The following is a 16,135-nucleotide window of genomic DNA, read 5'->3' as shown; positions in this document are numbered from 1 at the left end:
ACCTGGTACCATGGACCCATAGGCAGAGAGGTACACACACCTGGTACCATGGACCCATAGGCAGAGAGGTACACACACACACACACACACACCTGGTACCATGGACCCATAGGCAGAGAGGTACACACACACACCTGGTACCATGGACCCATAGGCAGAGAGGTACACACACACCTGGTACCATGGACCTATACACAGAGGTACACACACCTGGTACCATGGAACTATAGATAGAGGTACACACTCAATCTCTCTCTCTCTCTCTCTAGGGGGCAGAGGCTCTGCTGGAGAGAGATGGTGACTTCCTGGTTCGTGACACAGCCTCCTCCCCCGGTGACTATGTCCTGAGTTGCTATTGGAAGGACGAGCCCATGCACTTCAAGATCATTAAGGTGGTCCTTCGGCCCAAGAAGGTTTGTGTGTTTGTGTGTGTGCTATTTTGTTCCAGTTTGCAGGGGACTGGTTTGACGTGTGTGTGTGTTATAATGATGTGTGTCCTCCAGGGGGGGACTGGTTTGACGTGGGTCCGTGTGTGTGTGTTATAATGATGTGTGTCCTCCAGGGTTACTCCCGTGAGCTGTTCCAGTTTGAAGGGGATCGTTTCGACAACATTCCCGCCCTTGTCCGTTTCCACGTGGGTGGACGTCATCCTGTCTCCCAGGCCTCTGGTGCCATAGTCTATCACCCAATTACACGCTCCCTGCCTATACGTGTCATCAGTGAGCGCCAGGCAGAGCGGACCGGTAAGAACCCACAGGCGGCGTGGATAGAACACACTGTCCCAGTGGATAGAACACACTGTCCCAGTGGATAGAACACACTGTCACAGTGGATAGAACACACTGTCACAGAGGATAGAACACACTGTCCCAGTGGATAGAACACACTGTCCCAGTGGATAGAACACACTGTCCCAGTGGATAGAACACACTGTCACAGAGGATAGAACACACTGTCCCAGTGGATAGAACACACTGTCACAGTGGATAGAACACACTGTCCCAGTGGATAGAACACACTGTCACAGTGGATAGAACACACTGTCCCAGTGGATAGAAGACACTGTCCCAGTGGATAGAACACACTGTCACAGTGGATAGAACACACTGTCACAGTGGATAGAACACACTGTCACAGTGGATAGAAGACACTGTCCCAGTGGATAGAACACACTGTCACAGTGGATAGAACACACTGTCACAGTGGATAGAACACACTGTCCCAGTGGATAGAACACACTGTCCCAGTGGATAGAACACACTGTCCCAGTGGATAGAACACACTGTCACAGAGGATAGAACACACTGTCCCAGTGGATAGAACACACTGTCCCAGTGGATAGAACACACTGTCCCAGTGGATAGAACACACTGTCCCAGTGGATAGAACACACTGTCCCAGTGGATAGAACACACTGTCCCAGTGGATAGAACACACTGTCCCAGTGGATAGAACACACTGTCCCAGTGGATAGAACACACTGTCACAGTGGATAGAACACACTGTCCCAGTGGATAGAACACACTGTCCCAGTGGATAGAACACACTGTCCCAGTGGATAGAACACACTGTCCCAGTGGATAGAACACACTGTCCCAGTGGATAGAACACACTGTCCCAGTGGATAGAACACACTGTCACAGTGGATAGAACACACTGTCCCAGTGGATAGAACACACTGTCCCAGTAGATAGAACACACTGTCACAGTTTGGGTTTAAATATGTTTTATTCCGTCGAGGTGCAGGAAAAGTAGAGGAGTCACTCTGTCACTCTGTCACTCTCTCTCACTCTGTCAGTCTGTCAGTCTGTCACTCTGTCTGTCACTCTGTCACTCTGTCAGTCTGTCAGTCTGTCTGTCACTCTGTCACTCTGTCAGTCTGTCACTCTGTTAGTCTGTCACTCTGTCACTCTGTCTCTCTCTCACTCTCTCACTCTGTCACTGTCACTCTGTCAGTCTGTCAGTCTTTCACTTTGTCAGTCTGTCACTCTGTCTGTCACTCTGTCACTCTGTCAGTCTGTTAGTCTGTCACTGTCAGTCTGTCTGTCACTCTGTCAGTCTGTCACTCTGTTAGTCTGTCACTCTGTCAGTCTGTCATTCTATCACTCTGTTACTCTGTCACTCTGTCACTCTGTCTGTCACTCTGTCACTCTGTCAGTCTGTCACTCTGTCACTCTGTCAGTCTGTTAGTCTGTTAGTCTGTCACTCTGTCAGTCTGTCACTCTGTTACTCTGTCACTCTGTCAGTCTGTCACTGTCACTCTGTCACTCTGTCACTGTCACTCTGTCAGTCTGTCAGTCTGTCAGTCTGTCACTCTGTCTCTCTCTCACTCTGTCACTCTGTCACTCTGTCACTGTCAGTCTGTCACTCTCACTCTGTCAGTCTGTCACTCTGTCAGTCTGTCAGTCTGTTAGTCTGTCACTCTGTCAGTCTGTCTGTCACTCTGTCACTCTGTCAGTCTGTCACTCTGTTAGTCTGTCACTCTGTCACTCTGTCAGTCTGTCATTCTGTCACTCTGTCACTCTGTCACTCTGTCTCTCTCTCACTCTCTCACTGTCACTCTGTCACTCTGTCACTGTCACTCTGTCACTCTGTCACTCTGTCAGTCTGTCACTCTGTCAGTCTGTCACTCTCACTCTGTCACTCTGTCAGTCTGTCACTCTCAATCTGTCACTTTGTCACTCTGTCAGTGTGTCACTCTGTCACCCTATCAGTCTGTCACTCTGTCAGTCTATCTGTGTCAGTCTGTCACTCTGTCAGTCTGTGTCTGTCACTCTGTCAGTCTGTCAAAAACATTGGTAATTAATGAATGAACTGCGTCAGAACCACACATGGCGTGGAGGTACATGAGTTGTGTTCCGGAGGCTCACCAACTCAGGTGTTAGATGTTATTATCTTCCCTCCTCTAGAAAGCAACAGATCCAGCAACAGCGCCCTCGACAGGGTGGGGGTGGAATCACAGCCAGACCGCAGCAAGAGATTCAGCTTCAACTCATCACACATGGACACACTACACGTCACTAACACCCTGCTCAGGTGGCTTTACACACACACACACACACACACACACACACACACACACACACACACACACACACACACACACACACACACACACACACACACACACACACACACACACACACACACACACACAAATAGATACTGTTTTGTGTTGTGTTTGGTATAGTTAGTGTTTGTGTGTGTGTGTGTATTGTTATGTGTGTGTTTATTGTTTGTGTTTCTCAGGAGTGGGAGTCAGCCAGCCAACCTGGAGAATCTGGGCAGAAGACCCTCGATCCAATCAGCACAGTCTGAAAGCAACCTACGCACAGGTAACACACACACACGCGTACATTCCCACCTCTGCTCAGGTAACACACACACACACTCGTACATTCCCACCTCTGCTCAGGTAACACACACACACTCGTACATTCCCACCTCTGCTCAGGTAACACACACACACTCATACATTCCCACCTCTGCTCAGGTAACACACACACTCATACATTCCCACCTCTGCTCAGGTAACACACACACTCATACATTCCCACCTCTGCTCAGGTAACAAACACCTCTCTCCTCTCCCTCCAGGTGCGCCTCATAGCGGTGAATCAGAGGCTGTAGGCCCCGCTCCCATTTCCCCAGTGTTCCGAACGGGTAGCGAACCCCTGATCAGCCCCTCAGCCCTCAGACACACACGGCCCTCACACCCAGGTAACACATACACACACACACACACACACACACACACACACACGGCCCTCACACCCAGGTAACACACACACACGGCCCTCACACCCAGGTAACACACACACGGCCCTCACACCCAGGTAACACACCACACACACACACACACCCACACACACGGCCCTCACACCCAGGTAACACACCACACACACGGCCCTCACACCCAAGTAACACACCACACACACACAGACGGCCCTCACACCCAGGTAACACACCACACACACATGGCCCTCACACCCAGGTAACACACACACACAGCCCTCACACCCAGGTAACACACACACACCCACACGGCCCTCACACCCAGGTAACACACACACACACACACACACACACACACACGGCCCTCACACCCAAGTTAAACACACACACACACACACGGCTCTCACACCCAGGTAACACACACACACACACGGCCCTCACACCCAGGTAAAACACCACACACACGGCCCTCACACCCAGGTAACACACCCGTTCTGTAACCCCTCCTGTGGTACCCAGGTGGAGGTGTGACGCTGCGAGGTTCTGACGGACAGCTGCACCCCCGAGCCCCGCCCAAACCCTTCAGAGTGTCCACCTTCTTCCCCGGGACTCCTCCCAACCGTCACCGTGACGACCCCTACGATGAGCTGGTCATCCAGGTGCCTGAATCAAAGTAAGAAGAAACCATTTGGGCCTTACAGTGTCTCCCAAACTCGGGGTCGTTTCCCAAACTAGGGGTCGTTTCCCAAACTAGGGGTTGTTTCCCAATCTAGGGGTCGTCTCCCAATATAGGGGTCGTTTCCCAAACTAGGGGTCGTCATCTCCCAAACTAGGGGTTGTCGTCTCCCAAACTGGGGGTCGTCTCCCAAACTGAGGGTCGTCGCCCAAACTAGGGGTCGTTTCCCAAACTGGAGGTCGTTTCCCAAACTAGGGTTCGTCTCCCAAACTAGGGGTCGTTTCCCAAACTAGGGGTCGTTTCCCAAACTGGAGGTCGTTTCCCAAACTGGAGGTTGTTTCCCAAACTAGGGGTCGTCTCCCAAACTAGGGGTCGTTTCCCAAACTGGAGGTCGTTTCCCAAACTAGGGGTCGTTTCCCAAACTAGGGGTCGTCTCCCAAACTAGGGGTCGTTTCCCAAACTAGGGGTCGTCTCCCAAACTAGGGGTCGTCTCCCAAACTAGGGGTCGTTTCCCAAACTAGGGGTTGTGACTGATGAAACTCTCAAATAAAATGTTTTTAAAAAACAAGCTTTGTTCATAGAAGTAGTTACATCAGTAACCTCTAGATGTGAGGTTAGCCTCTAGATGTGAGGTTAGCCTCTAGATGTGAGGTTAGCCTCTAGATGTGAGGTTAGCCTCTAGATGTGAGGTTAGCCTCTAGATGTGAAGTTAGCCTCTAGATGTGAGGTTAGCCTCTAGATGTGAGGTTAACCTCTAGATGTGAGGTTAGCCTCTAGATGTGAGGTTAGCCTCTAGATGTGAGGTTAACCTCTAGATGTGAGGTTAGCCTCTAGATGTGAGATTAGCCTCTAGATGTGAGGTTAACCTCTAGATGTGAGGTTAGCCTCTAGATGTGAGGTTAGCCTCTAGATGTGAGGTTAGCCTCTAGATGTGAGGTTAGCCTCTAGATGTGAGATTAGCCTCTAGATGTGAGGTTAGCCTCTAGATGTGAGGTTAGCCTCTAGATGTGGTTGTAATGAACAGTTCGTGGATTCGGCTATTTCAGCCACACCTGTTGCTGACAATCACACAGCCATGCAATCTCCATAGTCAAACATTGGCAGTAGAATGACCTTACTGAAGAGCTCAGTGACTTTCAACATGGCACTGTCATAGGATGCCACCTTTCCAACAAGTCAGTTTGTCAAATTTCTGCCTTGCTAGAGCTGCCCTGGTCAATTGTAAGTGCTGTTATTGTGAAGGAACAACAAAGGCTCAGCCTTGAAGTGGTAGACCGCTGAGTGTTGAAACGCGTAGAGTGTAAAAAAATCGTCTGTCCTCGGTTGCAAGACTCACTATCGAGTTCCAAACGGTCTCTGGAAGCAACGTGAACACATGAACTGTTCGTCGGGAGCTTCATGAAATGGGTTTCCATGGCCGAGCAGCCGCACACAAGCCTAAGATCACCATGTGCAATGCCAAGCTTCGGCTGGAGTGGTGGAAAGCTCCCCTGTCATTGGACTCTGGAGCAGTGGAAACACGTTCTCTGGAATGATGAATCACGCTTCACCATCTGGCAGTCCGATGGACGAATCTGGGTTTGGCGGATGCTAGGAGAACTCTACCTGCCCCCATATTGTGTCAACTGTAAAGTTTGGTGGAGGAGGAGGAATAATGGTCTGGGGCTGTTTTTCATGGTTCGGGCTAGGCCCCTTAGTTCCAGTGAAGGAAAATCTTAACGCGACAGTATACAATGAAATTCTAGACAATTCTGTGCTTCCAACTCTGTGGCAACAGTTTGGGGAAGGCCCTTTCTTGTTTCAGCATGAAGATGCCCCTGTGCACAAAGCGAGGTCCATACAGAAATGGTTTGTCGAGAACGCTGTGGAATAACTTGACTGGACGACACAGAGCCCTTAGCTCAACCCCATCGAACACCTTTGGGATGAATTGGAATGCCGATTGCGAGCCCTAATCGCCCAACATCAGTGCCCAACCTCACTACTTCTCGTGGCTGAATGGAAGCAAATCCTCGCAGCAATGTTCCAACATCTAGTGGAAGGCCTTCCCAGAAGAGTGGAGGCTGTTATAGTAGCAATGTTCCAACATCTAGTGGAAAGCCTTCCCAGAAGAGTGGAGGCTGTTATAGCAGCAATGTTCCAACATCTAGTGGAAAGCCTTCCCAGAAGAGTGGAGGCTGTTATAGCAGCAATGTTCCAACATCTAGTGGAAAGCCTTCCCAGAAGAGTGGAGGCTGTTATAGCAGCAATGTTCCAACATCTAGTGGAAGGACCTTCCCAGAAGAGTGGAGGCTGTTATAGCAGCAATGTTCCAACATCTAGTGGAAGGCCTTCCCAGAAGAGTGGAGGCTGTTATAGCAGCAATGTTCCAACATCTAGTGGAAAGCCTTCCCAGAAGAGTAGAGGCTGTTATAGCAGCAATGTTCCAACATCTAGTGGAACGCCTTCCCAGAAGAGTGGAGGCTGTTATAGCAGCAATGTTCCAACATCTAGTGGAAAGCCTTCCCAGAAGAGTGGAGGCTGTTATAGCAGCAATGTTCCAACATCTAGTGGAAAGCCTTCCCAGAAGAGTGGAGGCTGTTACAGCAGCAATGTTCCAACATCTAGTGGAAAGCCTTCCCAGAAGAGTGGAGGCTGTTATAACAGCAATGTTCCTACATCTAGTGGAAGGCCTTCCCAGAAGACTGGAGGCTGTTATAGCAGCAAAGGGGGGAACAACTCCATATTAATGTCCATGGTTTTGGAATGTAGTGTAGTGTGTATATATATATGTATGTGTTATTGTGCTTCCTGTCAGAAAGCGGGGCCACGTGGACAGGCTGCGTGCGGAGGAGAAGTGGCAGAGCAGAGCCCGTCTCACTGAGACATCCTTCAGCTTCCTGGAGGCACAGGAAAGCGGGGAGTTGCCTCGGTTACCAATTGACGGACAGGTCCAGGAGGAAGAGGAGGATTCACACTTTCAGAGGCCGCAGGTTTGTTGTTGTTGGGTGTTGTTTATTTCATTTGATTTACAATGAACAACATTGTGATATAGGTGATTATATTAGATGTTTATTGATCAACATTGTGATATAGGTGATTATATTAGATGTTTATTGATCAACATTGTGATATAGGTGATTATATTAGATGTTTATTGATCAACATTGTGATATAGGTGATTATATTAGATGTTTATTGATCAACATTGTGATATAGGTGATTATATTAGATGTTTATTGGACAGCATTGTGATGTAGGGGATTCTATTAGATGTTTATTGGACAGCATTGTGATGTAGGTGATTCTATTAGATGTTTATTGGACAGCATTGTGATGTAGGGGATTCTATTCATGTTTATTGGACAGCATTGTGATGTAGGGGATTCTATTAGATGTTCATTGGACAGCATTGTGATGTAGGGGATTCTATTCATGTTTATTGGACAGCATTGTGATGTAGGTGATTCTATTCATGTTTATTGGACAGCATTGTGATGTAGGTGATTTTTTTGTAGCTCAGTTTGACTACATGTTGGTGAATAACAGACTATGAACTCGCAGTGTAATGTAGTGTAATGTAGTGTAATGTAATGTAGTGTAGTGTAATGTAGTGTAATGTAATGTAATGTAGTGTAATGTAGTGTAATGTAGTGTAATGTAATGTAGTGTAATGTAATGTAGTGTAATGTAGTGTAGTGTAATGTAGTGTAATGTAGTGTAATGTAATGTAGTGTAATGTAGTGTAATGTAGTGTAGTGTAATGTAATGTAGTGTAATGTAATGTAGTGTAATGTAGTGTAGTGTAATGTAGTGTAATGTAATGTAGTGTAGTGTAATGTAGTGTAATGTAGTGTAATGTAATGTAGTGTAATGTAGTGTAATGTAGTGTAATCCTGCTACAACACAACAACAAACCTAATTTAGGATTTATACAGAGATGTTACTACCAGGCTGTTACCAGGTAGACGTGTTTCAGACTGGACCAGATTGAGAAGTAGCATGTTATTAGCATGTTATCAGAATACTAATAACATGTTACCAGGTAGAGACGTGTTTCGGACTGGACCAGTTTGAGAAGTAGCATGTTATTAACATGTTACCAGGTGGAGACGGTGTCATGTTTCAGACTGGACCAGTTTGAGTCCCTCCTGCTACCAGAAAATAACAGACCTCTAGACCCCACTGTTCTCATGGTGCTCAAAGAACTGTTCACACGCTCCAACGCCATGACAACTGCTCTGCACATTCTCAGTGTCGACTGCCAGGTAAGATGTAGTTATAAACACACACACACACACACACACACCTATGCACTATAATATCTCACATACACGCACACACACACACACCTATGCACTATAATATCTCACACACACGCACACACACACACACACGCACTATAATAACACACACACACACACGCACTATAATAACACACACACACACACTATAATAACACACACACACACACCTATGCACTATAATATCTCACACACACACACACCTATGCACTATAATATCTCACACACACACACACACACACACACACACACACACACACACACACACACACACACACACACACACACACTTATGCACTATAATATCTCACACACACACACACAGACACACACACACACACACACTATAATAACACACACACACACACACTATAATAACACACACACAAACACACACACACACACACACACCTATGCACTATAATATCACACACACACACACACACACACACCTATGCACTATAATATCACACACGCTCTGTCTGTCTCGGTGTGTGTAGGTGGCTCGTATCGTGGGTGTGACAGAGGACCAGAAGAGGATGATGGGAGTTGGCTCAGGTCTGGAGCTGGTCACCCTGTCTCACGGACAACAGCTCAGACAGGACTTGCTGGAGAGGTACACAAACGCACGCACGCACGCACACACACACATACACACACATGCCTCAAATATGAACATCTGACTCTGTGTGTGTGTGTGTGTGTGTGTCAGGCACCACCTGCTAGCCCTGGGCGTTGCCATAGATATCCTGGGCTGTACAGGGACGGTAGGTCAGAGGGCCACGGTGCTGCATAAAGTCATCCTATTGGCCCAGGCCCTGAGAGACCACGCCCACAACCTCTACGCATTCTCAGCCGTCATGAAGGCTCTGGAGATGCCTCAGGTAACACACACACACACACACAGTACGTACACACACACACACACACACACACACACACACACACACAGTACGTACACACACACACACACACAGTACACTCGCACACTGTACGCACACACACCTCAGACACCCTCACACTATGCTGTGTTTTAAAGACCGTAGATATGCGTCAGGTCACTAAAGTGTGTGTGTGTGTGTGTGTACTGTGTGTGTGTGTGTGTACGTACTGTGTGTGTGTGTGTACTGTGTGTGTGTAGGTAGTCCGTCTGGAGAGGACATGGAGGGCACTGAGGAGGAACCACACAGAGAGCGCTGTGATGTTTGAGAAGACCCTCAAACCCTTCATGATCGCTCTGAATGATGGAGATGGTGAGGAAGGTGTGTGTGTGTGTTTGTGTAATGTATTTGTAATGTGTGTGTAATGTATTTGTAATGTGTGTGTAGACTCTGTGGTGTAGGGTCCCCTGGCTGTGTGTGTGTGTGTAATGTGTGTGTGTGTGTGTGTGTAGACTCTGTGGTGCAGGGTCCCCTGGCTGTGCCCTACCTGGTTCCCCTCCTGAGGCTGATGGAGGGAGAGGAGGGAGAACACACAGAGAGAGGCTGCCAGTTGTTATACAACACCCTGCAGGCGGCACGCAACGCAGCGCTACACGCCCCACAGTACCAGGAGCACGCACACAGCCTGCTCACAGGTAACACACACAGCCTGCTCACAGGTAATACTCAGCCTGTTCACAGGTAACACACACAGCCTGCTCACAGGTAACACACACAGCCTGCTCACAGGTAACACACACAGCCTGCTCACAGGTAACACACAGCCTGCTCACAGGTAACACACACAGCCTGCTCACAGGTAACACACACAGCCTGCTCACAGGTAACACACACAGCCTGCTCACAGGTAACACACACAGCCTGCTCACAGGTAACACACACAGCCTGCTCACAGGTAACGCACACAGCCTGCTCACAGGTAACACACACTCAGCCTGCTCACAGGTAACACACACAGCCTGCTCACAGGTAACACACACAGCCTGCTCACAGGTAACACACACAGCCTGCTCACAGGTAACACACAGCCTACTCACAGGTAACACACTCAGCCTGCTCACAGGTAACACACAGTCTGCTCACAGGTAACACACACAGCCTGCTCACAGGTAACACACACAGCCTGCTCACAGGTAACACACACAGCCTGCTCACAGGTAACACACAGCCTACTCACAGGTAACACACAGCCTACTCACAGGTAACGCACACAGCCTGCTCACAGGTAACACACACTCAGCCTGCTCACAGGTAACACACTCAGCCTGCTCACAGGTAACACACACTCAGCCTGCTCACAGGTAACACACAGCCTGCTCACAGGTAACACACACAGCCTGTAAAAACACACACATTATGGAGAAAAAAACACACACACACGTATAGAAAACACACAGGCACACATCCAATTCACCAAATCAAATCACATTAGTCCTGTCTCATAACCATTCCGAGTCACTGATTGGCCGTGGGCCCTGTCACTCTGTCTCGTCAGGTGACTGGCAGCCAATCCCAGAGCTGCTGGAGGGGTTCAGGACAGAGTTTGCCCTGAGGCTGTTCTGGGGTCAGACTGGAGCCGTGGCAGACAAGGAGAAACGCTACGACAAGTTTGACAAGATCCTCACCGTGCTCTCCAACAAACTGGAACCTACCGAGGAGTTCTCCCCGGAACTCTGACCCTTTAAACTCAATACTGTGACCTGGGCTGCATTCAGGAGGGCGCAACGTTGCACAACAGTTTGAAATCTGTAACCCGTTTTTACCTGGATCATTATTCAGTAGAAGCTTTTTGTAGCAAAAAAATTATAATAAAAAAGAGAGTTTGTTATTGGATCAGATCAGGTGTTTCCTCCCTGTTTCAGTCCGTTTCAGTGCCTAATGAATATGTCCTGGGGTGTGTGTCTGGGGGTTTCTGTCTGTGTGTCTGGGTGTTTCTGTGTGTGTGTCTGTGTGTGTGCCTAATGAATATGTCCTGGGGTGTGTGTCTGGGTGTTTCTGTGTGTGTTTGTGTGTGTGTCTGTTTCTGTGTGTGTGTCTGTGTCTGTGTGTGTGTCTGTGTGTGTGTCTGTGTGTGTGTCTGTGTGTGTTTCTGTGTGTGTGTCTGTGCCTAATGAATATGTCCTGGGGTGTGTGTCTGGGTGTGTCTGTGTGTGTGCCTAATGAATATGTCCTGGGGTGTGTGTCTGGGTGTTTCTGCGGTTCTCACCCACGGGGTTCATACCTAGCAAGTGTGGATGCGTGGGTTTCCCCTCATAAACCTGGCGAAGGTCTACCTCCCAAATGGCACCCTATTCTCTATGAAGGGCCACTACCAGGGCTCTGGTTGAAAGTAGGGCACGATACAGGGAATAGGGCTCTGGTTGAAAGTAGGGCACGATACAGGGAATAGGGCTCTGGTTGAAAGTAGGGCACGATACAGGGAATAGGGCTCTAGTTGAAAGTAGGGCACGATACAGGGAATAGGGCTCTGGTTGAAAGTAGGGCACGATACAGGGAATAGGGCTCTGGTTGAAAGTAGGGCACGATACAGGGAACAGGGCTCTAGATGAAAGTAGGGCACGATACAGGGAATAGGGCTCTAGATGAAAGTAGGGCACGATACAGGGAATAGGGCTCTGGTTGAAAGTAGGGCACGATACAGGGAATAGGGCTCTAGATGAAAGTAGGGCACGATACAGGGAATAGGGCTCTGGTTGAAAGTAGGGCACGATACAGGGAATAGGGCTCTGGTTGAAAGTAGGGCACGATACAGGGAATAGGGCTCTGGTTGAAAGTAGGGCACGATACAGGGAATAGGGCTCTGGTTGAAAGTAGGGCACGATACAGGGAATAGGGCTCTGGTTGAAAGTAGGGCACGATAGAGGGAATAAGATCCTATTTGGGACATAGACAAGGTGTGTGATGTGCTTCTACTGGTTGTTGGTTCAGGTGTCAAAATGTTGACCAGCAGAGTTTACCCGTTAACATGTCCTGTGTTCAGACAACTTTATTCTGTAGAGTTTACCCTGTTAACATGTTAACCACTTTATTCTGTAGAGTTTACCCTGTTAACATGTTAACAACTTTATTCTGTAGAGTTTACCCTGTTAACAACTTTATTCTGTAGAGTTTACCCTGTTAACAACTTTATTCTGTAGAGTTTACCCTGTTAACAACTTTATTCTGTAGTTTACCCTGTTAACAACTTTATTCTGTAGAGTTTACCCTGTTAACAACTTTATTCTGTAGAGTTTACCCTGTTAACAACTTTATTCTGTAGAGTTTACCCTGTTAACAACTTTATTCTGTAGAGTTTACCGTTAACAACTTTATTCTGTAGAGTTTACCCTGTTAACAACTTTATTCTGTAGTTTACCCTGTTAACAACTTTATTCTGTAGAGTTTACCCTGTTAACAACTTTATTCTGTAGAGTTTACCCTGTTAACAACTTTATTCTGTAGAGTTTACCCTGTTAACAACTTTATTCTGTAGAGTTTACCCTGTTAACAACTTTATTCTGTAGAGTTTACCCTGTTAACAACTTTATTCTGTAGAGTTTACCCTGTTAACATGTTAACAACTTTATTCTGTAGAGTTACCCCTGTTAACTTTTATTCTATAGAGTTTACCCTGTTACAACTTTATTCTGTAGAGTTACCCTTGTTTAACAACTTTATTCTGTAGAGTTTACCCTGTTAACAACTTTATTCTGTAGAGTTTACCCTGTTAACAACTTTATTCTGTAGAGTTTACCCTGTTAACAACTTTATTCTGTAGAGTTTACCCTGTTAACAACTTTATTCTGTAGAGTTTACCCTGTTAACAACTTTATTCTGTAGAGTTTACCCTGTTAACAACTTTATTCTGTAGAGTTTACCCTGTTAACAACTTTATTCTGTAGAGTTTACCCTGTTAACAACTTTATTCTGTAGAGTTTACCCTGTTAACAACTTTATTCTGTAGAGTTTACCCTGTTAACAACTTTATTCTGTAGAGTTTACCCTGTTAACACGTTCTGTGTTCAGACAACTTTATTCTCAACCGGCCAGGTGTCTGTAGTGTTTTTTTAAGGGAAATCACTGGAAAGTTCTGAGTCTCATGAGACACATTTTCTATTCAGATGATATAAATGATTTCAAACATCACTGTGTCAACTTTGGGCTGTTAATTTAAAAAGACAACACACTACAAAATGAAACAAAACATCAAATTTGACATAAATCTATTTATTATTTTTATTTTTTCTCAATCAAAATAGTTCACAGGGTATTTAGAGGTCAACACATAAGTAGTTTTAAAATGTGATCATATAATAACATACAGACACTCCATAAAACATTGAGAAGCAGCGAGTGACGAGTCCAGTTCCATTTAACCAGGGAGATGTGAGGTCAAACTAGACCTGGAGGGCTGACAGACACTGTCCTGTTCCCCTGTGAGGTCAAACTAGACCTGGAGGGCTGACAGACACTGTCCTGTTCCCCTGTGAGGTCAAACTAGACCTGGAGGGCTGACAGACACTGTCCTGTTCCCCTGTGAGGTCAAACTAGACCTGGAGGGCTGACAGACACTGTCCCGTTCCCCTGTGAGGTCAAACTAGACCTGGAGGGCTGACAGACACTGTCCCGTTCCCCTGTGAGGTCAAACTAGACCTGGAGGGCTGACAGACACTGTCCTGTTCCCCTGTGAGGTCAAACTAGACCTGGAGGGCTGACAGACACTGTCCTGTTCCCCTGTGAGGTCAAACTAGACCTGGAGGGCTGACAGACACTGTCCTGTTCCCCTGTGAGGTCAAACTAGACCTGGAGGGCTGACAGACACTGTCCTGTTCCCCTGTGAGGTCAAACTAGACCTGGAGGGCTGACAGACACTGTCCTGTTCCCCTGTGAGGTCAAACTAGACCTGGAGGGCTGACAGACACTGTCCTGTTCCCCTGTGAGGTCAAACTAGACCTGGAGGGCTGACAGACACTGTCCTGTTCCCCTGTGAGGTCAAACTAGACCTGGAGGGCTGACAGACACGGTCCTGTTCCCCTGCGAGGTCAAACTAGACCTGGAGGGCTGACAGACACGGTCCTGTTCCCCTGTGAGGTCAAACGAGACCTGGAGGGCTGACAGACACTGCCCCCTGTGGGCCTCCCGCTACCCCGTGGGCCTCCCGCTACCCCGTGGGCCTCCCGCTACCCCCGTGGGCCTCCCGCTACCCCCGTGGGCCTCCCGCTACCCCCGTGGGCCTCCCGCTACCCCCGTGGGCCTCCCGCTACCCCCGTGGGCCTCCCGCTACCCCCGTGGGCCTCCCGCTACCCCCGTGGGCCTCCCGCTACCCCCGTGGGCCTCCCGCTACCCCCGTGGGCCTCCCGCTACCCCCGTGGGCCTCCCGCTACCCCCGTGGGCCTCCCGCTACCCCCGTGGGCCTCCCCGCTACCCCCGTGGGCCTCTGGTCAAAGGTAGGGGACTATATGGGGAATAGGGTGCCAGTCTGGTCAAATCTAGTGCACTATATTAGGGAATAGGGTGCCATTTTGGGACATGTAATTGATACATGATTTGGTGTCCCAGATCTGAGTGAGACGGCTGGGATTCAACCAAAGGTGCACTGTCCACGACACCCGTCAACGATGCACCGTTAACCAGCTCATTCCTCTGGTTGTCGTGGAGATGGTTGTCATGGTAAACGCTGCGGATGTCAGCTGAACATTAGATTGAACAGTCTAGTGTGGTTTGCTCATAATCCACAATGCGCCTTTGATTGAATCCCGGGCTGGACAGACATTAAACTATCAGAAACACCAGGGGTCCTCCAGGAGAAGTTAGACAGCAGTAGTCACAACACCACCACGGAGCCATCTGATTGGCCAGAACCTGACCACAGAGCCATCTGATTGGCCAGAACCTGACCACAGAGCCATCTGATTGGCCAGAACCTGACCACAGACAGTTAAACCACAAAAAGAGAGAGAGATAAACAGAACAAAGAATCAGACAACCAAAACAGTCTGTATGAACTGGACCAGACGGTAACCATAACAACCACAGACATGGTCAGAGAATCAGACAACCAATAAGAACCTCAGAAACATTTAAAAACTGACCAGTTTCACATACAGTCTGCGTCCCAAATTGGCCCCCTATTCCTCATAGGCCTCTGATCAAAATTAGTGCACTATATAGGGAATAGGGCCCTGATCAACAGTAGTGTACTATATAGAGAATAAGGCTCTGGTCTATAGTAGTGTTCTATATAGGGAATAGGCCTCTGGTCAAAATTAGTGCACTATATAGGGAATAAGGCTCTGGTCAACAGTAGTTCACTATATAGGGAATAGGGCCCTGATCAACAGTAGTGTTCTATATAGGGAATAGGGCTCTGGTCAACAGTAGTGTACTATATAGGGAATAGGGCCCTGATCAACAGTAGTGCACTATATAGGGAATAGGCCTCTGGTCTATAGTAGTGTACTATATAGGGAATAGGGCTCTGGTCTATAGTAGTGTTCTATATAGGGAATAGGGCTCTGGTC

At 47.9% G+C, this 16,135-nt stretch overlaps 1 protein-coding gene and 1 long non-coding RNA gene across 7 annotated transcripts in view; one reads left to right on the top strand and one right to left on the bottom strand.

Annotated features, from left to right (window-relative positions):
- LOC109885653 (breast cancer anti-estrogen resistance protein 3) overlaps positions 1–11,473 on the top strand; it is a 40,142-nt gene extending 28,669 nt beyond the window's left edge. For 3 of the 6 annotated variants that reach the window (XM_031811019.1, XM_031811023.1, XM_031811024.1), the window contains 13 exons: positions 270–413; positions 563–743; positions 2,910–3,036; positions 3,250–3,335; positions 3,598–3,720; positions 4,255–4,408; positions 7,209–7,383; positions 8,497–8,658; positions 9,195–9,310; positions 9,407–9,578; positions 9,836–9,956; positions 10,088–10,270; positions 11,131–11,473. In XM_031811019.1, the coding sequence (XP_031666879.1) occupies positions 270–413; positions 563–743; positions 2,910–3,036; positions 3,250–3,335; positions 3,598–3,720; positions 4,255–4,408; positions 7,209–7,383; positions 8,497–8,658; positions 9,195–9,310; positions 9,407–9,578; positions 9,836–9,956; positions 10,088–10,270; positions 11,131–11,312 (1,926 nt within the window). In that variant the 3' untranslated portion in view covers positions 11,313–11,473. Of the gene's footprint in view, positions 1–269; positions 414–562; positions 744–2,909; positions 3,037–3,249; positions 3,336–3,597; positions 3,721–4,254; positions 4,409–7,208; positions 7,384–8,496; positions 8,659–9,194; positions 9,311–9,406; positions 9,579–9,835; positions 9,957–10,022; positions 10,271–11,130 lie in introns of those variants that run through there. The other 3 variants (XM_031811021.1, XM_031811025.1, XM_031811022.1) reach the window with 2 other exon arrangements.
- Positions 11,474–13,825: 2,352 nt separating this feature from the next.
- On the bottom strand, positions 13,826–15,862 carry LOC116358807 (uncharacterized). The gene is made up of 2 exons (XR_004206486.1): positions 14,068–15,862; positions 13,826–14,017 (listed from the first exon to the last, which is right to left on the bottom strand). It is a non-coding gene; the product is annotated as an uncharacterized LOC116358807 (long non-coding RNA).
- Between the last annotated feature and the right edge of the window lie 273 nt (positions 15,863–16,135).

This window comes from Oncorhynchus kisutch, unplaced genomic scaffold (assembly GCF_002021735.2).
Source record: "Oncorhynchus kisutch isolate 150728-3 unplaced genomic scaffold, Okis_V2 Okis01b-Okis20b_hom, whole genome shotgun sequence".
Classification (NCBI taxonomy): domain Eukaryota; kingdom Metazoa; phylum Chordata; class Actinopteri; order Salmoniformes; family Salmonidae; genus Oncorhynchus; species Oncorhynchus kisutch.
Note: the sequence above shows the minus strand (reverse complement) of the source record. Positions and strands in the feature narration are given on the sequence as shown.